The sequence below is a fragment of the Nelumbo nucifera genome, chromosome 7 (assembly GCF_055504915.1).
Source record: "Nelumbo nucifera cultivar China Antique chromosome 7, China Antique-T2T, whole genome shotgun sequence".
NCBI classification, from domain to species: Eukaryota; Viridiplantae; Streptophyta; class Magnoliopsida; order Proteales; family Nelumbonaceae; genus Nelumbo; species Nelumbo nucifera.
In genome coordinates this window covers 468,019-493,578 of record NC_142655.1, presented here as the reverse complement: position 1 = coordinate 493,578, position 25,560 = coordinate 468,019, and the positions used below count along the sequence as shown (strand labels likewise).

General features: G+C 40.3%; 1 protein-coding gene across 1 annotated transcript; it reads left to right on the top strand.

Moving 5' to 3' along the window:
• Nucleotides 1-1,429: 1,429 nt before the first annotated feature.
• On the top strand, nucleotides 1,430-24,714 carry LOC104597717 (uncharacterized). The gene is made up of 9 exons (XM_010259433.3): nucleotides 1,430-1,584; nucleotides 2,163-2,296; nucleotides 6,752-6,851; nucleotides 7,003-7,062; nucleotides 14,332-14,394; nucleotides 14,523-14,726; nucleotides 14,842-14,953; nucleotides 15,069-15,286; nucleotides 24,313-24,714. Exons 1-9 carry the CDS (start codon nucleotides 1,510-1,512, stop codon nucleotides 24,403-24,405), a joined length of 1,059 nt encoding a protein of 352 aa, XP_010257735.1. The 5' UTR covers nucleotides 1,430-1,509; the 3' UTR covers nucleotides 24,406-24,714.
• Nucleotides 24,715-25,560: the final 846 nt, after the last annotated feature.

Genomic DNA, 25,560 nt, shown 5'->3' with positions numbered 1-25,560 from the left:
GGAAGAGAAAACCCAGAACACTCCTCTTCATTTACTCTTTCATTGAACATTGATTATCAAACCAAGATGGTGAGGAAGAGACCAGAGAAAAAGGTAACCCTGCAATGCTCCTCTGCATTGCTACTCATACGCAACACAAAAAATTGGGCTCTGTTTCTTCTTCTTCCTGAACAGTATTTTATTTTTGAGAATAATTTTAACATTTTTAGAAGTCTCAAGTCCCTGTCACCTGATATAGGTAACCAGTTAGTTAAGGGTAAGTATTAAATTGACACATTTAGAAGTTTAGGTACTGAATTGGAATATTTTGAAATGTGGGGATCAAAGGGACACTAAGCCCAAATACAAGGTATTAATCTGAAAGTTTCCTCAAATGTAACGCTTCAAAGTTCGGACCAAAGTTTTTAAAACGACCCAAAAACAGAATTCGTCATGGGATCATTTTCCAGTTTGACGGTTCAACCGTTTAGGTCGAACGGTTCGACCCGTGACATCATAAACCAATAAAAAATTAAAAATATATTTATAAATAATAAAAAATAACATAAAATTAAATAAAATACAGAAAAATAAAATTATCCAAATACAAAAACAATAAAATATAAAATACATAGAAAATACAAAAACTACAGAAAAAATATAGAAAAAAATTAATGAAGCAAGACTAATTAAGCAAATGTATGTCTCTTTGTAACTAGTTAAGCAAATAATTAAGCAAAAAAGATTTGATTTAAAAAATCAATTAATCTGTAACTCTCGTAACCATTTTATACTTTTACATTTTCACTGCCGGTAATGGTGGTGTGACGATGTTGGGCTCATAAAAATCGCCACCGATGGACTCTAGTTTGTTTGTTGGTGATTGCTTTTGCAACTCCGGTTGAGGAGCAAAAAGCCGCTGCAAACTGCTACTGCCACTGCAATGTAGAAACTGCCAGTCGTTGCAAAGTAGAAATTTGGTTTTAGACTTGGTCTCTAAAGTCTAAACGATGGAAGCCGCTGTAAAACCGTCAGCCGCCGCTGCAACTCCTTGATGAATAAAAGGTTACAAACTTACAGCTTACAAACTGCTTGCAGCCACTACAAAACCATCGTAGATGAAGCCTCATCTCCGTAGGTCGTGGCCGCTGCAGGTCATCGGGGGTATGAAGGTTGAGAGCTGGGTTTTCGTTCTAACCCTACCTTACGAATGAACTGGGCTCGGGGATATGGGAGCCTTTTTTTTTTTGTTTTTATTGTATTTTTAAACAGCAAAAATCAAATATATAACCTGCAAACCGTTGCTTGGGTCGAACGGTTTAGCAGTTCGATTGCAGCGGTTCTCTGACCTTTTCAACAGGTTTTTGTGTTTTAGCGGTTTACAGTATAACCGGAACCGGGGCCTGAATTATTACTGGTTTTTCCGGTCCGACCGTCCGCTCCGGCTCCGTTTTGGTTCGGACCCTTCAACTAAGAACAGGAGCTGTGGAGCTGTGGGAGCATCGTGTGGACGGTTGCCGTTGCACTGTCATGGTCCGTCACTGCGACGACAGGAACGAAGGAACGAACGAACGAACGACTCAACAAATGAACGAAATGAGCGGGGTACTCTTCTCCTTGATTCGTTCCATCTGAAGGGATTGAATTCCATTATTATCAACATATATCGATCCATCCTGCATCTTGGAATCCTAACTAACAAATTTCAGTTACTCTTCAGGCAAAGCTTGAAGAAATTTCAGTATTCAGCTCTTCATTCTCGTTTTCTCGATCCTTTATTTATCGCTCGCAATTCTCGTGATTGCTCATTAAGCTCGTTATTCTTCTTGATGATCACTTCGAACATTTGATATATCCGTGCTCAGTAACTCTTGTTGGTTCTGATGCATCCACTCTCTGCATTTATTTTCCAGGTTCTGTTTTATGAGTACTCCATAGTAATAATCTGTACTAAGGGGTCAATTGGAGTTGTGGACGGTTTAATTGCTATATATCTGTTTTACTTGTTCTACCGATCTTGCCTTTATGTATGGATTTCTGGAACCTGATTATCGGAATCGGAATCTGCATTTTCTTTCCCTCCACGATTCCGTGATTTTGTAATTTTGCGCGGGGCTACCTTTTGTTATTGATGTTTAAATTAGCTTATTGGTTTCCGTTTGACATTGGCCTATTGTCCGCAGAATTCTATTCAGGGAAAGATGAAAACATTAGTGGAGGCTTTACTGGTATTTTCGCTTCTTGGGGCTCAAGTTGCACTTGGGTCAACCTCGCTATCCACTTCCCCTGCATTTCTCTGGTTTCCACACCATTATGAGTATGTTTATTTCTTCTTATTTTTAGTAACGTTTCCACATTCCAATTTTTAATTCCATTATGCTCTCAAGGATTCCTTTAGGTTGGTGATGACCCTGTTGTTCCATTGTTTTGTCTTGTGGAAAAGATCCTTAATAGAATGTATTTTCCTTGTTGTTAGGTGGATACTTTATCTCCTTTGAGTGGAGCATATTTTTCTGTTGCTTAGATTATCAAAGGGTATATGGCTTCAATTATCTATTTCCTTAGTTAATAGCTAATTATTGATATTCTTTTATTCTCTGATAGTTCTAATCATTTCTTGTTTAGCTCCTCCTTCCAAATGCTGCCATGTTTGAACTACCTAGGAAAGTGTTGAACATTTATCCTCTCAATGCACTTCAAAGGTTAATTTTGGGGTAAAGTACTTCTAGAATCACACCTTATTCCAATTGGTGGTCTGTTTGAAAATGCTTTTGCTTTTGAACTTTGGGCTGTGGGAAACAAAAAATGAACCAAAACCTGTTTTGAGTGTTTGGTAACAGTTACTTTTAAAAACATAGAAATCTGAAACCAAAACACTTTTATGTTCCAAAACCTAAAATCTTGAAGCTTATCCAAACACAGCACTTAGAAGTTGTTGATCTGGAATGTCATGAATCCTAGTGCCCAGTGCCCACTTGGGAGGGCTTTCACGTAGCGGCTTCTGGCTTTATGAGGTGGGCCCCATCCGACAGCCTGACACTGTGCGTATTTAGATATGCATAGAAGGATTTGGCAACTCCCTAAGAGCAAAATTGATGGTGGTAACCCAAGAACCTTCCTATTTCCTATTTAGGAATGCCTCTTGGAGGTAACCCAAGAACCCTAAGCTTTTGGGGGCCGGTGGTGGAGAAGTGTGAAAAGAAACTTGCTTCCTGGAAAAAAAATGTTATCTGTCAAAGGGGGAAGACACATTTTCTTAAAGGCCTCCCTAGCAAATCTACCAATCTATTACCTTTCGGTTTTCCAAATCCCATTTAAAGTGAGAAACCTCTTAGAGGAACTCCAAAGAAACTTTCTTTGGGATCGAGGAGGGGAGAAAAGAAACCACTTGGTAAGTTGGGACCAAGTGAGTAAGCTGAAGGAAGAGGGAGGATTGGGAGTTGGCCATCTAAAAGAGAAAATACCTCTCTTTTGAGCAAATGGCTTTGGAGATTCCCTATAGAGTCCAATGCTCTTTGGGCAGCTGTCATCTCAAGCAAATATGGAACAAGTGCAAACGGGTGGGATAGCAATCTTCGTTTGAACCGGGTAAAGACTTCAAATCCTTGGAAAGGTATAGTCTCTTTACATTCTTTGTTCCTTATTTTCATTAGATATAAAGCGGGAAATGGTAATAAAATAAAATTGTGGAAAGACCTCTGGCAGGGGAACTCCACTCTTGCAGAATCTTTCCCTAGACTCTTCAATCTTTCTTTAGATCAAAACTCAACTGTCTCCTCTTGTCTTCCTGACCTTGGTGATTTTACTTCCAAATCTATGTTGAAGGCTCTAACTGCAGATGAGCAAAGTTCCTCTTTCCCTTTCAAGAAGATTTGGTGCAGTCACATTCCATCAAGAGTCTATTTCTTTGTTTGGGAAGTGTGCCTATAGAAATAAATACCTGTGACCTTATTCAGAAAAAAAAAAGTTTGGGAAGATCCTATATTTTTTCTCACACCTGTCTGTTATGCCTTAGAGAAGGTGAATCAGCTGATCATCTACTCATCCATTGCAATTTCACTCAAAAGATTTGGTATCTTTCTTAAACCTGGCTGGTTACAATTGGGTTTTTCCAAAGCATATTCAGGAATTTCTTCATCAGTGGCAAGGTTCAAGCCTGAGCAAAAGAGGTAAAGTTTACCGGCAAACGGTGCTACATACAGTTCTGTGGGGAGTTTGGGAGGAAAGAAGCAGGCATTTATTCGACAACAAAATCAGATCTCTTGAAGAGTTGATCTCAGATATCTGCTTTCATTGTAATCTCTGGACTGCTAATTCTGAGCTGTTCCAAGGACTCTCTTTCAATGATCTCAACAGAAATATCCAAACAATTTTGCTCCTTCCGACGTACCCTCAATCAATCCAGAGACTGCATGTGCCTCTTAACGAAGGAGGGATGACTTTAAACTTCGATGGAAGTGTTGCAGGCAATCCTGGTGTAGCTGGGATTGGGGGTATTTTGAGGGACGAACTGGGTAATATCTGTTGGGTTTTCAGTGGCCCAACCGGTTATGCTGACTCAACTAAGTCTGAAGTGATGGCTGCTCTTACTGGAATTAGAATAATAAAAAGCTCGGGCATTCAGAATTTATTTATTGTAGGAGATTCATCTAATACCATTAAGTGACTGAAGGACAAGGAGGGGGGGGGGGGGTCCTTGGAGGTTGAGTTATTATCTGGCTGAGGCAAGAGACTCCTTGGAAGACCTAAACACAAACTTGCTGTGGATACCGAGGGAACTGAATCATATTGCAGATGGATTAGCTAAAATCGGAGCAAGACTAGAGAATCTTTACAGCAATAGGCTTCCCCCATTGTAATCTTTTTATTAGCTGTTTGGGTTTTCTTTTCACTGTGCAGTACATCTAGTCATGTACTCTCTGCCTTTTTAATTAAATCTGCTTAACCTTTTCTCAAAAATTGATGGTGGTAATACAAGGACTGTCAAGTGTCAATCTATTGGCTGTGTACAAGGACAACAAATAAGGTGTCATGGAAATTCAATCAGATAGGGAAGCTCAGTCTTTGGGAAGAAGTCTGGTTGTTTGTTCAGATGAATTAGGGGTGATAATGAGCTAGCTGATGGTCTAGCTAAATCAGGAAGTTCAAGGCAATCTTTAGGCTGGGGTTGTCCTGGACCTAGGAATACATTGTAAAGCTGTTTTCTGATAATTATTAAGGAAGATTGGTTAACTTTTTGCTCTGTTGTATTGCACCTGCTATTCAATTTTTGGACAGCAAGGCATATTGTTTGTCAAGCAGTTTGCGATGCAAAAGAAATTGATACCCCTAAACTTCTTCACAGTAGAAGACTGAAAGAAGATAATTCTCACTTGTTTCACTACTTTAAACATAGTTACTCTTCCATTTAAAGATACAATGATCACATTCCTTCCAAATGTTCCAACACAATGCAAAAGATAAAAGATTCCATAATGTCAATGATTCAGTCTAGGATTAAGTATGACAGGCTACAAGCCTGCAAGTAGTAAGCTAAGCTCATCCTAAAAATTTCCCAAATAAGAAATGCCCAAACCATAGAGTAGTAGGAACTATATATGCACAAATAAGACACCGATGAACCTCTTTCCTTGCACATGGACCGCATTGTCCATTGTCAAGATCTTATTTAAGAATGCTTCCCATAAGTAGGGGTCTTGGATCAAAAGGCTCTATTGCCATATGCTAAAAGTCAATAAAAGATAACTTGCCAACAGTTTTTAGCAATGAGACCCTATGGAACGGTCTGAGGGCCCTTTTGGGGGGAGAAATAAAAGAAGCTTTAACAGGAAACTGTATTTTTGGCTATAAGATAGCTATTTTGAAGGAAAGAGGTGTGAGCTACAACATCTGATTAGTGATATTGAAAGAACTATGCTCTTGTATTTTGTAATCCTTACAGAATTTAAGGAGATCCAATTCTCCAAATTTTGTAATGAGTTGGGGGTTCTATTATCTTTGATAGGTTGGAGTTTTGGCTATAAGCTTGTTTATGGGTTATCCCTTCCCTTTTCTGTATGGGGAATTTACCCTTTTCTATTTGGTTTTAATACAATTATTTAATTATCAAAAAAAGACATTTACTAAATTATTTTGTATCCAGGTTTCTCTCCTTTGTACTTACCTTTTAGATTTTGTAAAGGAAGTTGATCACATATCAACATGTGCAGGATGCTGCTTTTTTTTGTAGATTAGTTCTTATCATACTGGTAACATTTATTGATTTTACATGATGTCAGCTCATTAACTAAACCAAGGAGCAGTACACTTACATTTTGTTATGCACTTTTCTTCTAGAAATTCTGGATTTCCATGACATCTAAATTTAGTTCTCAGTTCTCACTAAGCATGCCTTTTAGCTCCTATACATTGCCTAGATTCTTCTGATGGTTATATTTACCAACACTGGCTTTTTTGTGTGTACAACATGTACACACAACAGGACTAAATGGAGCCTTATCCTAGTTATTTGGAGTCAGCCACAGGAATCATTTTTTCATCAATTCCACTGTCAAGTTCCCTATCCACTTCCACTACTATATTGTGGATTGTCAAGTCTCCTTCTACTTCAACTTACATACTCTCCAGCCTCCCCTGTGCTCTTTTAGGACCCTCAACTTGGATAGGCATGTGCTAGTATTTGTTACTTTTTGTTGCTTGTTGTTGAAAAGGATATTAGGAACTATAGGTTAATATCTCATATTAGATATTACTTAAACATGAGTGACTGCAGCTCTTACTATGGTATCAAGGAAGCCATTAATTATCGGACCATATCTCCAAAGGATTTAGCTAAATCTGTTCTATCTGATGGCAGCTGGTCGAACTTGCTGGTATTTTCCTTTTCAATTAGTATTAATAACAATTCATACTGTTCCATAGTTTTTTTTTTATTAAACATTTCTTCTCAAATAGAGAAAAAAAAACAGATTGAAAAATTTTCTTCGGTACTCTAATCATTTGTGCTGGAAATGTTTTCTTTAGTGCCTGGGAAAGAATCTTCAGCAGCCTGTTGATATTGCCCTTGTTTTTATTGGTAAAGAGGTAAGAAGCTTTGCAAATTATTTCATTTCACTTTTTAGAGCTTGGTTGATACTCTATTCTGCAATCATTTGCACTTTCTCTCTATTTGCTGTTTCAGTTCATTTGGCTTTGAAATTTGGTTGCTTCCAGGACCATGTACTAAATACCTGAAATTCAACTGCTTTCAGTATTATCCCACCAGCATAGCCTTTTTTTAACTTTGTGTTGACAAGTCATATTGGACCTTGACTCACAATCTTTTCCTTATGTTTCTAGTAGCTGACTTACTAGGGGTATATTTGTCATTATACATACCCTAATTCTTTAATATAAATAAGAGATGAGTATGGTGGCCATAGAACTTTTGGCTCCCCTTTTCCCTTTCTATTCTCTTCTCTCTTTCTCTCTTTCTCACTTTCTCTTCCTGCTCACTTCCTTGTCTTTTCTCTTTAGATTTCTTGCTGTTTTCCTCTTATTTTTATATCCGACAGGTTGCTACTTGGTGTATCAGAGCCACTTAAAGATTTCTTGAAGTGGATTTTATGCAGTCTTGAGATCAGCTGGCTACATGGAAGAGTAGAAGGGCTGATCAATCTACTTCTTGGAGCCTGATCCTTAGAGTTTTTAGTGGTTACTTGCTGCCCAAGTAGAAATCTTGGAGAAAAGACCAAAAACAGAAGGGATTAGAGAGAGAAAAGACGGATTCTCACACTCTTCAACTATAGGCACTTCATTAGGGAGAGGGTGTCTTCAAGAAAAGTAAGTTTACCTTATATTTCATCTTAGATGTAGCTGGATGACATCTTCACCAATGGAGTTGCTAGAAACAAGTTGGAACATGATCTAAGAAAGTTGGCAATTGTTATCTCAGTGGCCTCATCAGTTCGAACCAGAGGAAGAAGAAGAAGAAAAGGAACAGTTGAGTCTGATAGCATAAACCCTATCAGTCGACCCTAATATGAATTAGCCTCTAATTAGTTATACAAAGACTAAACTGCCCCCCACTTAAGTATGGGACAGGAAGCCTCTATTAAAACTGCCACATAAACACATAACTTAACAGAAATAAAATGACTAATCTACCCTTATTCGGCTAGCTCTAACACTCCCCCTTAAGCTGGAGAATATATGTCATATAATCCCAGCTTGTTACATATATAGTTCACTCTCCCTGAGCCTAAGCCTTTTGTAAACAAATCTGTCCATTGATCACCTGAGCCCACATGTTCTGTGCTTATCTCTCCTGTAAGGACCTTCACCCTCACAAAGTGGCAATCAATCTCTATGTGCTTTGTTCTCTCATGAAAAACAAGGTTAGATGAGATGTGGAGTGCAACTTGATTGTCACAGTACAATTTCATAGGTCTATCCATGGAGAACCCGATTTCTTGTAGGAGATTCCTCAGCTATACTAATTCACATGTAGTGTGTTCCATGGCTCTGTATTCGACTTCAACACTGCTCCTTGCCACAACCGTTTTCTTCTTACTCTTCCATGTCACAAGATTTCCTCCAAGAAATGTGCAGTAACCTGTAGTAGATCTTCTATCAGATACAGAGCATGCCCAATCTGCATCTGTATACCCAATTACCTCAAGTCTTCCTCCTGGTTTGTATAATAACCCATAGCCTGGAGCTCCCTTCAGGTACCTTACAATTCTAAGAACTGCATTCCAGTGAGGTATCCGAAGGTTCTGCATAAATTGGCTCACCACACTAACTGCGAGATGTCTGGTCTCGTGATAGTCAAATAGTTCAGCTTCCCCACTAACCGTCTATACCTTTCAGGATCATCAAATATTTCCCCTATATCACTGCTCAACTTAGCATTTCGCTCCATGGGAGTTTCAGCTGGTTTTGCACCTAACAGTCCTGTTTCATCCAGCAGATCAATAACATATTTTCTTTGGCATAGGTTTATGTAGAGAAGATGGGCCGAATGGCCCATAGACTGTCATTTCATGTTATGTTATGTTTCTCTCTGTTGTGGGTCTTATTTTGGGCCCATACTCTATAATGTTCTATTTTTGTATTTTCCTGCCCAATCAAGGGCCTCTCTATAAATTGTCAAAGATTAACTTATTAATAAGATGTTTAGAGTGTTAGAGAGAGGTTATGTTCGAACCTCTTACTCTCTAACACTCATTGCCGCAAACTCTCTCTTCTCTTCCTCTCTTGTTTGTTTTTCTGGTTTGCATCTAATCTCAAACAGTTCCATACATCAAGTGGACTGTTTTTCAACTGTTTACACCTTGTTTTGATCTAGCAACTTCTATACCCAAGAAATACTTCAATATCCCAAGGTCTTTTGTTTGAAAATGGTTTTGCAGAAAGACCTTTAGTTTATCGATCCCCAATTTGTCACTACCAGCTATGACAATATCATCCACATAGACCACTAATAAAATCTTTCTGGCTTCTAAATCATAGCTGAATACCGAGTGGTCAACTTGGCATTGTTTCATTCCAAAATTCTTCACCACTTCACTAAAATTCCCAAACCAAGCACGAGGCGATTGTTTCAACCCATAAATTGCCTTTTTCAATCTACACACCTTACCATCCTCCCCCTAAGCAACAAACCCAGGTGGTTGCTCCATATATACCTCCTCTATAAGGTCACCATGAAGGAAGGCATTTTTAATGTCAAGTTGAAACAAGGGCCAATCATAGATAACTACCAGGGAAATTAAGACACAGACAGAGCCAATCTTAGCCACTGGAGAGAAGGTCTCCATATAGCCCACCCCATACAACTGTGAATAACCTTTAGCAACAAGTCTGGCCTTCAGATGCTCCACACTACCATCCGGCAAGTATTTAACAGTATACACCCATTTACAACCCACAACATGCTTACCGGGAGGAAGAGTAGTGAGTTCCCCCGTTTGAGTATGATGAAGGGCAGAGAGTTCCTCCTCCATTGCCTGCCGCCACCCAGGTGAGCTAAGAGCCTCTTGGACATTCTTAGGTATAGAAATAGATGACAACAGTGAAACAAATTGGCGATGTGAAGCGGAAAGGCGAGAGACTGAAACAAAATTGGAAATGGTATGGAGGGTACAAGTACGTTTACCTTTTCGTAAAGCAATGGGAAGATCAAGTCCTGAAGGTTCTGGGACAGGAGCAACAACAGGATCCGCAGACAAGGTAGAAGCTGGAGGAGGAGACGGTGTCTGTCGATGAGTATACATGTGCTGGATCGGTGGTCGTTCATTAGGGATCTGCACTGGTGGAGGTGAAGGGTCAACCCCAACTGGAAGAGGAAGAGGAAGGTGGAGACATCGATGCTTCAGGTCCTGAAAAGAAGGGGACAGACTCAAAAAAGGTGACATCAGGACAGACATAGCACTTTCGAGTAATGGGATTGTAACACTTGTACCCTTTTTGAGTCCGAGAGTAGCCAAGAAAGACACACTTAATAGAGCGTGCATCCAGCTTGTCTATCCCAGGACTCAGATTGTGAACAAAGCACACACAGCCAAAGATGCGGGGTGTTAATGGAAAGGGAGACAAGGTGGGGAACAAAATAGAAAAGGGAGACCGACCATGAAGAATGAAGGAGGGCACCCGATTAATAAGGAAACACGCAGTAAGTATAGCATCACTCCAAAATCGTTTAGGAACACTCATATGATGAAGAATAGACCGAGCAGTTTCAAGGAGATGACGGTTCTTTTGTTCAGCCACCCCATTTTGTTGAGGAGTGGATGCACATGAAGTTTGATGAATGATGCCATGTTGTTCTAAATACTATTGAAAGGAAGTAAGAAAGTATTCACGACCGTTATCTAAACGAAGAACTTTGATTGGAGCACCAAATTGTGTACGTATTTCAGCATGGAATTTTTGAAAAATGGAAAATAATTCACTCCTTTCTTTCATTAAATAAATCCATGTCATCCTTGAACAATCATCAATAAAAGTGACAAAATACTTGTAACCATTATAAGACTCTATTTTAATCGGACCCCAAACATCTGAATGAACCAAAGCAAAAGGATTCAACATACGACTATCAACTCTAGGATTGAAGGGAACCCGACGATGTTTCCCATACTGACACGACTCACACTGTAAAGACAACAAATGACTCAAAGACGGAACCAGTATCTTGAGTGCCTTGCGAGATGGATGTCCGAATCGACAATGCCACTGTAGAGGAGTGAGTGAAGTCTGAAGTGCAACTGGCGATCCACCACCGTCAAGGTAATACAATCCACCAGCCTCATGCCCCCCACCAATCTTCTTCCCCGTCTTGAGATCCTAAAAAACACAAAAGGAAGGGAAAAATGTAATAGAGAAATTAAGAGTCTTGGTTAATTTACTAACAGACATAAGATTGAATGGAAACTTAGGGACATATAGAACAGATGATAAAGAAAGAGAAGTTGTGTCAACATTACCAACACCACAGATGGGAGAAGAGGAACCGTTGGCAAGGTAACAGTTTGAGATGTGGAAGTTTCAGAGAGGGAAGAGAACACACCTGGAGTCCCGGTCATGTGATTAGAGGCTCCAGAGTCAATAATCCAGGGAGAGGGTTTGGATGCCAGACAAGCTATACCTGAGTGGGCAAGGTGGATGTAGTATGCTGTGAAGTAGCCTGGAGGAACCTCTCATACTCATCGCACGGTACACTCACCATCTCCTTCCCGGAAACAGATGTAGATGTAGAAGGTACCCCACCAGCTACTGCATGATTAGCCCATGTAGAAGGAGGGCCATGGAGATCATAACAAAAATTCACCGAATGTTCGTCCCTGCCACAATGGGTACACTTCCTTGTAGAGTTACTTTTTCCTTTACCACGGCCTCCCCTGAGTCACGACCACCACCACGGCCAAATACGGAACCACCATGACCTCCTCGGGAGGCATGTCCTCCCCCTCTAGTACCACGTCCGCCTCCTCTGGCTATCACAAATGCTGATCTGTTAGACTGTGTGGGATTCTTTGTAGATCCCAAAGAAATCCTATGAAGCTGTGCAAAAACTTCCTCAAGTGTAGGAAAAGTAGAGCCTCCCAATATTTGGGCCCTAACTGGTTCATATTATGATTTCAACCCCACTAAGAACCTAGTGACATCTAGTTGTTCCCTCTGTTGTTGTTGAACCTTAACAACTGGAGTGAGGGGATGGTAGACATTGAGTTCATTTATGAGGTTCTTCATACTGGCATAGTACTCTACTAGGGTTTTATTCCCTTGATGTAGACCGAAATACTCCTGATATAGCTGATATACCCTTGTAGTATTATCTTGCCCAGAATAAAGCTTCTTGGCATGTTCCCATATGTTCTTAGCTGTATCTAAAAACATAAAGTTGGTACTTATTTTGGGTTCCATACTATTCCATAACCATGTCATGATTTGGGCATCTTCCTGTTCCCAGTCATCAAACCCTAGAGAGTCGGCTGATGGTTTATCTTCCTTCACGTGTTTCACTTTCCTCTTTGCCTTGAGGAAAACTTCCACTGACTTGGCCCATGGCACATAATTCTCACCATTAAGTTTAATGGAGGTCATTTGCACACCCAAATAATCGGAGGGGATCATCACACTCGGTTTCTGATCACTAGAACCATCTCCCATTGCTGGCATTATGTCTCCCCCACTGCTATCTCTAATGCTGAACTCTCAGTCACCAACCAAATACTACAGCAGCCAAGGCAACACTACAGCAGTCTCTAAACTCAGGTGGTAGGTTCACAACAAGTCACAATCAGTCACCACTGTGCACAAACTACCATCCAGATTAAGAACAAAAGGTAAACCAACATTCAGACAACACCAACAAGGCAGAAAATTGATGTAGGCAATTCGGCCATTCCTTCCAGCCCAAAAAAAAAAAACAACTTTTGTTCTTGCTCACACCACTACTGATTACACAGAGCCATAAATCACCACTACAGTAATTCAGCAATTTACTAACCACATACAAGCCCTCTTGAGGCTGCTCAATAAAGGGTGAGCATCAAAAGCATCACCACACAACCATCTCTGTCCCACATGGTACAGGTCTGTCTGACCCTTTTTTTTTAAGGTCACTACCAGTCCAAAGACATCAACTACAACCACTACAGTAATACACCATTCGGTCACTGTAAACACAGCCTGTTCTTGGGCCTTTTGCCAAGAACCAAAGCTACAAATAACGTAGTTCTTTAAGTTCTGATCAGTCTGAGCAGATTTTTGAGGGTTTTCCAACCCAGAAACACCAACGACACAAAAAAAAGGATAACCAACCTTGATGGAGAGCTTCAGTCGATCATCCACTTATTTCTAGAGTTATTCTCTTGAAAGGCAATCAAGTTCTGAGCAGAGAAAGAGAGGCCGAAGTGTTCTCAGACCTAGGTCGAGTCTGTGTTCTCCATTTGCAGTCCAGAGAGAAGAAAAAAAAGTCACGAACAGAAAGGAGCAGCAGTCATGAGCAGAGATTTAAAGAGCAACGTCCTGTTGTGATACCATGTTATCTCAGTGGCTTCAGCAGTTCGAACCAGAGGAAGAAGAAGAAGAAGAAGAAGAAGAAGAAAAGGAACAGTCGAATCTGATAGCATAAACCCTTCAGTCGACCCTAATATGAATTAGCCTCTAATTAGTTGTACAAAGACTAAACTGCCCCCCACTTAAGTATGGGACAGGAAGTCTCTATTAAAACTGCCACATAAGCACATAACTTAACAGAAATAAAATGACTAATCTACCCTTTTTCGGCTAGCTCTAACAGCAATGATCAACTCTATTCCCAGTTGAGAGGGAGCATTGACAAGTTGTATTGAGCCTTTGTTTTCATTTTATTGTTATTAGGCCTCGGCCTACAATCTTTTCTTTATGTTTCTAGTAGTCAACTTACTAGGGGTAAGTTGGAATAAACCACCAAGTAAAAAAGAGCTCAAATCTAACAACTGCATTCTCATGGAATAAAACACCAAGTGACATGTTTATCTCTAGCCTGGTGCTCCCTATTCCAATTTTTGCCTTGTTACCTTGCTCCTTGTAGAAATCAGCCAGACCATTTTCCAAGCTAGGTATTTGCCTGAATGAGCAGTTCATGTTGGAGGACAGATCTTTTTTCTCTTGTTTGGAAAATTTTTCTTCATTATCTTTTGTACTTGTCCATGTTTTTCCCTAAATATTATCCACATTGGAGCAAAATATGAAAATTTCAAAATTTTCAATGAAATTCTAATCTTTTAGACCTGCTGAAGGTAAATGCCAATGTTTCAGTTCATTTTCCCTAAATATTATCCACATTGGACTAATATTATAATATACTTTTCTTGCTTGTAGTTGCAATCTTCAGATATTTCCAGAAACAAAATTGCAGACTCTGCTCTTTTAGACCTGCTGAAGGTAAATGCCAATGTTTCAGTTCATTTAAACCCGTTTCTTAGTCATGAGTCTGAGATTCAGGTTCTCTGCAATTATCACTGAGGCTCAGTAAATTCTGTTACTTGAACTCTTCTTTTTTTATTAAGCAGGTGTCATTCACAAGGTCCAATTTTTCCATGGCATTCCCATATATTGTAGCATCAGAGGAGGAAGAGCCAATGGAAAAATCTCTTATCTCAGGGTTTACAGAAAGTTGTGGGAATGACCTACGAGTCAGTGACATTACCTTCCTGGGGTCATGTTCTGTAGATGGTGGTGATTTTAAGAAAGTTGCAGATCTTCCCTCACTTAATGTAATTTAACTTGGACAAAATTTTATGATTCAGAATGAGCTGAATATCAATTTTTAAGGCCTATTGTGATATTTTCTCTCTTTTCTTTCCTGTTTTCTTTTTTATTCAAAAACAGGATTATGTGGCTTTCAGAATGAAAAATAGGCCAGAGGGGGAAACTGATATGATTTTTTTCTGTAATGGAGGCTCCCAGTCCTTGGAGAATCTTGACCATATCCCTTCAGAAGGTATATTCTGAAAATCCTTGTATGGGATTGAGAAGGAATGCTAATATGAAAATCCTTATGCAGATGCTTTTCATTCCACCACAAGATGCTGATTTTGGTTGTTGTTGGTCTGCAGGAGAAATTTTCTCTGAGCTTATCAGTTCCGTTGAGCAGTCTGGTGCAAAGTATACAGTTCTTTATGCTTCAGATCCATACAGATCAATTAGATATCCATCTTACAAGGTATTGGAAAGATTTCTTGCAGAAGGTGCTGGAGGAAACGGTTCAGCTAACTCAACTGCTTGTGATGGAGTTTGCCAGACTATATCCTCACTTATAGAGGGTGTTCTAGTTGTAAGTTACTTTCTCTGCCTACTTGTCAAAAAAAAGTTACTTTCTCTGCCTTTTCTTACATTCTGGAAATAATTGTAGGGCTTTGTTTGATGTGGTATTGTTATCCAAATGATGACTGGGGAGGTAATTAGTCGAAGAGAAAATATATGACAAACCTATGGTCCGTCATTCTAAGAGATCCTATTCCTTCATGATCGATTACTTTCCTCATCTGTGTAAATTTGGCATTACTTTAAGGCCCCATTTGTTTTCTGGTAAGGACAAAAATGCCCTGCTACCTATAACAGTACAAGAAAGTAAGCATAAAGCCAAAAAATAAGTAACAAAAGGCTGAACTCATAGGACCACACATAATTAATATTATCAGGTCTGGTCTACTGTATCACTACACCTTTTACTTGACTAAATGCACTTCGGAAACACATGCGTTTATCTGTGTTCTTTTGTTTCCCAGGTAAGTGTTCCTTTGACCATTTTTACCCATAGAATGCAATTATAAGGGGCAATTTTGTCCCATGATGTCCATCCTTTCCCCCAGGTGGGAAAGTTATTTGTCCACCTGGGAGGGGTATCACTTACCCAGGGAAAAGTTATTTACTGTGGGACCCACAACTTACTGAAAAGTGGACACTGGAAAAGTTATTTTCTGTGGGGCCCACAACTTTCGCCCCCACCCCCCCCAATTTATCGAAAAATGAATGGGGCCTAGTTGTCAGATTGAGTAGGGAATTCTAAACACCGAATGTCTGGCCTTTTTATTCCTTGGCTACCTAATTTTAGCCCTAGAATAGTAGGTAAGCATTCTCCTGTTTGTGTTTTACTTTTGGCCTATTATCCAAATGGCATTGTCTTGATGAGCCCCTGGGACATGGTGGGGATGGGGCTGAGTTTTCCATGTATCTCCTTTTTTAAATGATGATTAATATTGGGGCATTTTCTGTTAATAAAAACCTTTCAGAGCTTCTAAAGGTAACATCACTGGAAAAAGGATACCAAAAAATGTCAGAGGTCAAAAATATGTCTTTATTAATGTCTTAAATCTAGGGACCATTGCTGGGTGCAAATGGTAAAATCTCCGGCTGACAAGCATGAGAATGTGGGTTTTAGTCCGAGAATGTCCTCTTCATTCCAAAAAATGTTGAAGGTTAGGCCTGTATCCAGTCAACCCCTCCCAAGATCCTAGATAGTTGGGATCAGTAATGGTAATGGCCATCAATGTCTCAAAACTGGACTGTGTCCAGTTGAACAGGAACCAATCTACTAGTGGGTCAATTTGAGCTTCTGTCAAGGGTATAACAAAAAAAAATCCTGTTCCAAATGATTTGAGACATACTTTCACTTCTAGTTCTAGCTACTAACTCTGAACCAGTCCTCACTTTACAAGTGATAACTTTGTCATAAGTTTTTGATGAAGTTCATGCATATGATTTTCTCGCCAACACATACAATACTCCTTTGTATTATTTAAATTATGCAACCCTTGGCCATTCTTTGTCACACTCTGATTTCTAGATATTTCAGCTGAGTCCATTTCTTGATCTATTGTGAGACAGAACTTATTTTGTTCAACTTAAACTCCATGATGCCCAAATATGGACATAGGCATGGATACGGGAAACAGGGATATTCTCCATTTCCTCAAATCCTGGACTTGAATACGAGTATGGGTATCCCATGTAATATGTTTGTATCTAGTTTTTGAAGCTAAACGTCATTTCTCAAAGATGTGTCTTTCCATAATTAAGTTTACCATACATTTATAATTAAGTTTCTAATATGTGCAGAATTTTTTAGTATTATTTGTTAAATTATTTCATTTTGCATATTTTAAAAGTGTCCATGCTATATAGTAATCTAGAAGAAAATTCATCAATTTGTTCCACTAATAAATTTTCATTACCATATGAATGGTACATCCCCTCCATAAATTCGAATTGGCAAAACTAGGACTTGGATATAAATGACCCTAATTACCTTTAATACATTGTTCAAGCGGACTCAAGATAAAAATATAAAAAATTACTTTGAAGGAGAAAGAGGTATTGCCTTGGGTACAACTTATAAGAGATCACAATGCAACAAGAAATTGTACATGGTGCAATTGACATCATGCTTGTAATTCTCTTGTTATGGGATTTTTTCTCTCCCTGTGACTGCATCAACAGTTTTTCTCTATTTTGATCATAATTCATAAAAAAAAGAACTTGAGTAGAATTAGGGTTTCCCTATTCAGGGTGTATAAGTATGCACTATGTCTGCTAAAACCCCTTAATTATATTCCTTGAAGGAAATACCCTTTGATTTTGATTTTATCTGAAAGAGCTACTTTGTAAGGGTTAAACCCAAAAACAGGTATAAGCAGTCCCATCAGCTTGGACTCTTAGCGGGTTATACCCATGAGTGGGCCCCACAATTGGTAGATAGGTCATGGGACCCATACACCATTGGGTACTTATGTATTTAAACTTATACATCTTAACAGTGAGTCCCGTTAATTGGTAAAAAGTGGGACCCACTATACTGATTTGGTGGTGAGCATGACCCACCTTAATATTTTAAACTTAAATATTTTGACAGTGGGCCCGCTAACAAGTGGAACCCACTAGCTTGATTTGCTAGTGGGCATGGCCCACTTTAATGTTTTGAACTTAAATATTTTGACAATGGGCCTCGCTGACAGGTGGGACCCACTAGTTTGATTTGATAGTGGGCATGACCCACTTTAATGTTTTAAACTTAAACATTTTGACAATGGGCCCTGCTGATAGGTGGGACCCACTAGGTTGATTTGTTAGTGGGTGTGGCCCACTTTAAGATTTTAAACTTAAATATTTTGATAGTGGGTCTCATTGACAGGTGGGACCCACTAGTTTGATTTAATGTTTTAAAATTAAATATTTTGACAGTGGGCCCCATTGACAGGTGGAACCCACTAGGTTGATTTGTTAGTGGGCATGGCCCACTTTAAGATTTTAAACTTAAATATTTTGACAGTGGGCCTTACTGACAGGTGGGACCCACTAGTTTAATTTGATAGTGGACATGGCCCACTTCAACGTTTTGAACTTAAATATTTTGACAGTGGGCCCCGCTGACAAGTGGGACCTACTAGTTTGATTTGATAGTGGGAATTCAGATTATATTTTATTTATCTATTTACATATATATATATATATATTATAACTGAGGTGGATAGGATCCATCGATTGAATCTTAACTAATTCAGGGGGTAATGTAATTTATCTTCTTAAAGTGGATAAGTTCCACATCATATGATAGTGGGTCCCTTTGTAACAGTTGGCAGCAAACTGAAACAGTAGGTCCTAGGGGTCTGTCATTTACAAATGGCAATATTGGCTGCAACAAATAGAAAACCAATACATCTGTTCTCCTTCTCAGGTTTACAACAGTAACACATGTGGTGTCCCCTTTTTAAGTGGATAAGATCCACTGACAGTGGGACCTAGAAGCCTGCCATTTACAAGTGGCAATATAGGCTGCAGCAGTAATACATGCGTTCCCCTTTTCAGGTATGCAACAGGTGGCAAAGTGCTAAACCAGCACACCTGTCCCATTTTAGGTGTATTAACATCACTGGGTTAGCCTACTAAAATTCTTTGGGGTGGATAGAATCCACCGACATATCAGAGGCTCCCTAGTATTATTATTATTTTTTTGTTATCTTTGAGGTGGACGGGATCTGCCAGATATACATACATACACACACACACACACACACACACACACACACACACACATATATATATATAATTTGAAATAAGACTTTGACTTCTAACAGAACTCTATAGAGAGAGTGAGAGAGAAGATAAGGATTGAAATAGATAAAATTTTAAAGAGATGGAAGGAAAGGATAAGATTTATACCTGTGTAAGCCTATCCTTACACCTCAATTAGCCGAACTTCAAATTCCCTCCTCTATTTCTTCTCTTCTCTCTTTTTTCTCTTTCTTATCTCTTTCTCCACTGGAGTGGGGGGTGTTCGGAGAGAGTTATGTGACTACACTTCCCAACCTTTTCTGATGAGGATCTGGTGACTTGGATCTTCATGGATGAAAGATATTTTGAGTTCCACGAGATATCGACATACCAGAGGGTCACCATCGCCTCCATCTACCTGGAAGGTGAGGCCATATCACGGTTCCAGTGGTACAAGAACTCCCATCCCCACATGTTACCTAGCCTGCCTTTACAGAGGAGTTGTGCGTGAGGTTTGGATCGTCTACCTATGTTGAATTTGATGAAGCTTTGTCCAAGATGAAGCTGACCAACAGCGTTCGGGAATATTTGGTGGAGTTCAAGAAGCTGTTGACCCGCGTCACCAGTTGGACTGAGAAGGCCCTGATCGGAAGCTTTGTAGGAGGCCTTCGGGAAGACATCCGTCTGGAGGTCAGAGCTTGGTGACCCTCGACATTGTCTGCGACAGCTACCCTCGCTTGTATTCAAGAAGAGAAGCTCGACCGGCTTAAGAGGGTAAAGTGGTGTCCTGGCCCTCTCTTAAAAACCCTGTCAGTTCAGGTAGAAGTTCCAGTGGTGAAGAATAGTGGGCCCAAGTAGTATGCCCTTCAAACAGTTGACCTAGGCCGAGATGCAGGCTTGGCACAAGAAGGGATTGTGCTACAACTGCGAGGAGAAGTTCGCACCGGGTCATCATTGTAAGGTCCAGAAAGTCTACTTTCTGCAAACAGGCAACCCCCTCGAAGAGATGGACCACGTGGAAGAAGGTTTGTCCATTGAACCTGATGATATGGCCCCTATTGGGCTGGAGACCCCAGAAATTTCTCTTCAGGCCCTCATGGGCCGAAATTCAACCCAAACCATGAAGGTAGAGGGGCTCTTGATGGGTCAGGCTGTTATTGTACTAATTGATGGTGGAAGCACCTTAAACTTTATTAATATTGGGCTGGAAAAACAAATGGGCCTGGTGGTGCACTCCACTGAACATTTCTCAGTTCAGATGGCTAATGGTCACAAGCTGACTTGTGATGGTCTGTGTAAGGGGGGTGAAGTTGAAGATACAAGGTAAATGGGTGACAGTTGATCTATACACCCTAGAGTTTAGTGGGTCAGACATAATCTTAGGGGTGCAATGGTTGTGACAATTGGGTCGCATAGTGTGTGACTGAAGCAACCTCACCATGGAGTTCTAGTTGAATGGAGTGTATGTTACAAGGGATTAAGCCGGGGGTGGTGCTGATAGGGACCTAAGACTCCAACCTGAAATACTGCCAATGGGCTCAGCAACCAATCCTTATGCAACTGGGTTTCATCATGATAGACCCAATCATACCGGTGACTGACTTCAACCAAAAACCATAACTAGACCAACTATTGCGGCAGTTTTAGGATGTGTTTGAGCAGCCCAAGGGGCTTCCCCCAATTTAGGCCCAAGACCACTGCATTCCTATAAAACCCGAGGCCCCACCAGCTAACGTGAGGCCTTACTGGTATCCTCACTTCCAGAAGACTGAACCGGAGAAGATTATCCAAGAGATGCTAGACCACAAATTGATTCAGCCTAGCACAGGTCCATATTCTTCACCAGCCCTACTAGTCAAGAAGAAGGATGGAACTTGGCGGTTCTGTGTGGATTACCGGGCCCTCAACCAAATAACCATCAAGGACCGGTTTCCAATTCCCATTATAGACTTCTAGATGACTTGAGGACTGCCACAGTGTTTTCTAAGCTGGATTTACGCTTGGGTTATCGCCAAATCCGAGTGCATCTCAATGATGTTCACAAGATAACCTTCAGAACACATGATGGCCATACGAGTTCTTGGTAATGCCTTTTGGCCTCTATAGTACACCATCTACATTCCAATCCCTGATGAATGACATTTTCAGGCCTTTTCTGAGACGATTTATACTAGTTTTCTTTGATGGCATACTCGTCTACAGTGCTGATTGGGCCACTCATCTAGAACACTTAAGGATCACCTAGGGAATTCTTCAAGCCCGCAAACTATATGCCAAGCCCAGCAAGTGTGTCTTTGGCCAGGATCAGGTCCACTACTTGGGCCACATTGTGAAGGCGGGAAAGGTGATGGCTGACCCGGACAAAATCAGTTGCATGATATATTGGCCTAGACCCACCACAGTGAAGGGGCTGAGAGGGTTTTTGGGTCTCACGGGTTACTACAGAAGGTTTATTAAGGGGTATGGTTCCCTAGCTGGCCCACTAACCCAGCTGCTCAAAAAAGATGGGTTTATTTGGACAGAAGAAGCTCAACAGGCCTTTGAGAGCCTTAAGAAGGCTGTCACTTCACCTCCAACACTTGTGCTGCCAGACTTCACTCTTCCCTTTGAAATTGAATGTGACGCGTCTAGAACGGGGCTGGGAGCAGTCTTGATGCAACGGGGGCACCCCCTAGCTTACTACAGCAAGCATTTGTCCATCTAAGTCAGTTTATGAGAAGAAACTTATGGCACTTGTCATGGCAGTCCACAAGTGGAGACCTTATTTGCTGGGTTGGCAATTCATCATTAGAACAGATCAGAGAAGCTGAAACATTTGTTAGACCAGCACCTGTTGGACCCAACACAACAGAAGTGAGTCTATAAACTATTGGGTTTCAATTACCAAATAGAGTACAAAACGGGTTCCTCAAATTCAGTTGCAGATGCCTAGTCTCGTACCCATGAACTGAAGACACTACAGGCTTCTCGGCCCACCTTCCCCTTAGCCGAGCAGCTTAAGGAAGAGGCCCAAGTAGACCCCACTTTAGCCCAGATCAGAGCACAGTTACAGCAGGACCCAAACTCAGTGCATCAGACAGCCCTCATTCAACTTTTTCATGAATCAGCTATAGGAGGACACTCAGGTATACTTTGAACTTACAAGCGGTTAGCTACTTATTTTCACTTTCCTGGCCTCAAACAAAAAATTACAGACTATGTGAGAGCTTGTCCCACTTGCCAGCAACATAAATATGACACTCAGACATTGGCTGGGTTGCTTCAACCTATTCCTATACCAGGACATGTGTGGGATAAAATCACCATGGATTTTATCACTGGGTTGCCTACATCTGCCAGAAAGTTTGTTATTCTGGTTGTAGTTGACAGATTGTCGAAGTATGCCCACTTTGTGGCCGTATCACACCCCTACATTGCATCTACAGTAACCCGGGCCTTCACCAATGAGGTATCCAAACTCCATGGCACACCTCAGACCATCATTACAGATAGGGATCCAACCTTCATGAGCAGATTTTGGGAGTTCTTCAAGTTGCAAGGCATGACCCTGCATTACACCACTGGCTATCATTCTCAGTCAAATGGGCAATCAGAGGTGGTCAATAGATGTCTGGAGACTTACCTTAGGTGTTTCACCAATGAAAAACCTCGACAATGGCTAAGGTGGTTTCCATGGGCAGAATTCTGGTATAATACTACCTTTCACAGCTCCATTGGCACCACTCCCTTCAGGGTCTTATATGGGAGGGACCCTCCATCAGTCCTGCCTTCGAAAAAGGATCAGCTACTGTGGCTGAAGTTGATGCCCAGCTCATTGAAAGGGATGAAGTCTTGAGATCTCTAAAGGCTCACCTACTCAAGTTGCAACAACAGATGAAGCATTACTATGATAAACACCATAGGCAAGTGGAATTTCAGGTGGGAGACATGGTGTACTTGAAATTGTAGCCTTATATACAAATGACAGTAGCAAGGAGAGCATGGCAGAAATTGGCTTCCCGCTTCTTTGGGCCACTTTGTATCATTGCTAGAGTTGGGGCAGTCGCATACAAACTGGAACTACCAACATCTTCCTTACTTCACCCGGTGTTTCATGTCTCACTTCTGAAGAAGTATGTGGGTCTTCAAACCAGCATCAGTCCCACTTTACCTGACTTTGCAGAGGACGGAGAACTTATTACTCAGCCCGCCAAGATCCTAGATCAATGATGGGTAAAGCATGGACAGAAGAAAGTCCAGGAAGTTTTAGTGGAATGGACTAACTTACCAAAGGATGATTCCACATGGGAATCCTACTCTCACCTACAGAAGCTGTACCCCACATCAACCTTGAGGACAAAGTGGCTTCCAAGGGAGGGGGAATTGATAGAACCCTGCCTAGTCCACCCACTGGGTGTACCCCAAACCAGAACCCAAACAAACCTAGACAGACCCCGGGGACCACACTACCCCACTCGACCTCACCAACTAAACCTACCATCCGGTATGTTTATCTGAGAAGGCCACGTCAGGCCTGATAATAACTAACTGCACATGGCTTCACATGTTAAGCCTATGAGTATGAATTGAGAAATGGAATGCAGCATGAGAATTCTCCCCTGTTAATCCCTTATCTTCTTCTTCTCTAAGGAGGTTGAGTCGCCCTCGAAGCTGACTCCTGAAGTTGAGCAGTAACTCAACATAAGGGCATTAAAAAAATCAGCTTTCAATATGAATAACCACAAAATGGGTCTGGTATTGTGATTAGTATGACGAGGCTTCATTTTTGTAGCCTTCATCTAGTGATTTGAAAGTGAGAAGCGTGACTAAAATGCAAGGGGTTCTTGGAACCTTAGGCACAAGGGAACCATACCTGAATGAAGTTAAGGTGCCACTTTAAAATAAAAAAACTTAATATACAAGTATACGCACATAAGGTCTAAAAGAAATAAATATTTCAGGACTATTAAGTCAATTGGTTAGATTATCATGTTATTAGCATTAAATCAGTATTCACTAAATTGGACAAACGTACAAGTATATGCAATATAAAGGGCTAGGGATTCGTAGGCTAAACTATATGTGGTAGCTACTTTTACCAAGCTGGGCTGACTTTTTACTGAAGAAATTTCATATTTGGGTTCATAGATTGGTAAGTCTGAATAAGTAACATGGTCCCCACTTGGATGACAATTGGACATAAGGTAAGAATCTTTTATCTGGGCTGGTGGTTTTATGTTTTCATTTAACATCTATATGCTTGTATGTTTTTGTCATCTCATTTAACAAGCAAGTCGGAAATCTAACAATGTTAGTGCTCATGGTGTTCAGGGGATTGTGTTGCTTATAATCTTAATATCAGGACTTTGCTGTATGATGGGTATTGACACTCCCACAAGGTTCGAGGCTCCACCAGAATCTTGATGCGTGGTTTAGGAGATAATCCCTTGCGATCTTTGTGCCTATTCTTTCTTCCCAGGCACGAGTGAGATAACAGTGGCATTTACATAGTTTATATCTATCGGGCGCAGTAAACATACATTATTTTTTTCGTTAAAAGGCTTGTTCATGTTTCTACTTGGTTTACCATCAACCCCAATGAGAAGGGGCTATTTCATCATAACAGAAAGTGTTATTTGCTTGAATAGGATGTGGAATAATAAATCTAACATGTTGCATTGAATGCTTGCTTCGGTCTATTCCTTAAAAAAAAGAGTATTAGTTGCTTCAGCCCTTGTTTTCTTTAATAATGTCTAAAGCTTAACGCATGCTTTGAAGCATCAAGTAACAAGATAGGATTAATCGTCCAAATCTTTCAAGCAGTTGGTGTTGGGGATATAGTCTGTTTGATGGTTCTGGTAAGTTGATTCAGCTGATTTTGAGGGATTTAGCCAATCCAAAATCTAATTGATTGAGATCCGTTAGTGGACAGTGGATTTTATGGGTGGGAGATAAAAATATATGCAATAGTGCGCAATGTTTCAATTTGTGATTGAGAGAAGAGAAGAAAGAAAAAAAAAAAAGGTTTTCTTCTGGGAGAATGGGGCAAGTTTTGTGCTTCTTCTCACTCTTTGCTGTTGTCCTTCGCTTTTCTACTTTTTTAGGACATAGACATTAGAACAACGGAGGCTAAATAGAAAACATATCTTTCTTTTTGTCTTAAGGGATTTCCCCCTTTTCCTCTTTCCCATTGTCAGTGAAACTAAGGGAAGAAGTCATTTTCTTTGACTATTTTTTTGTGGCTTCATTTTAATCCATTTTCTTGGCAAACAAGTGAAGGACGACTGGGCAAGCTTTCAGATGGCAAAAATAATCCTCCGCTCTCCAGCTTTTATTAATGAGGTAAGTTGTATACCGAAAGGCAAAAATTTAATTTCTAAAGGTTTGGTTGTAGAAAATGAATGAAAAATTTACAGTTTCCAATTACTATAATTTTTGTTTGCAGGTAAGACCTATGGCAACAAATGTTTCTCTAAAAAGAGTGAGTAGTAGATGTAAGAAATGTCAACCATCTGTAAGATAGTCACAATATGTATATATTGTTTTCCAAGTTAACCAGACGCCATAGAGACCGGATCT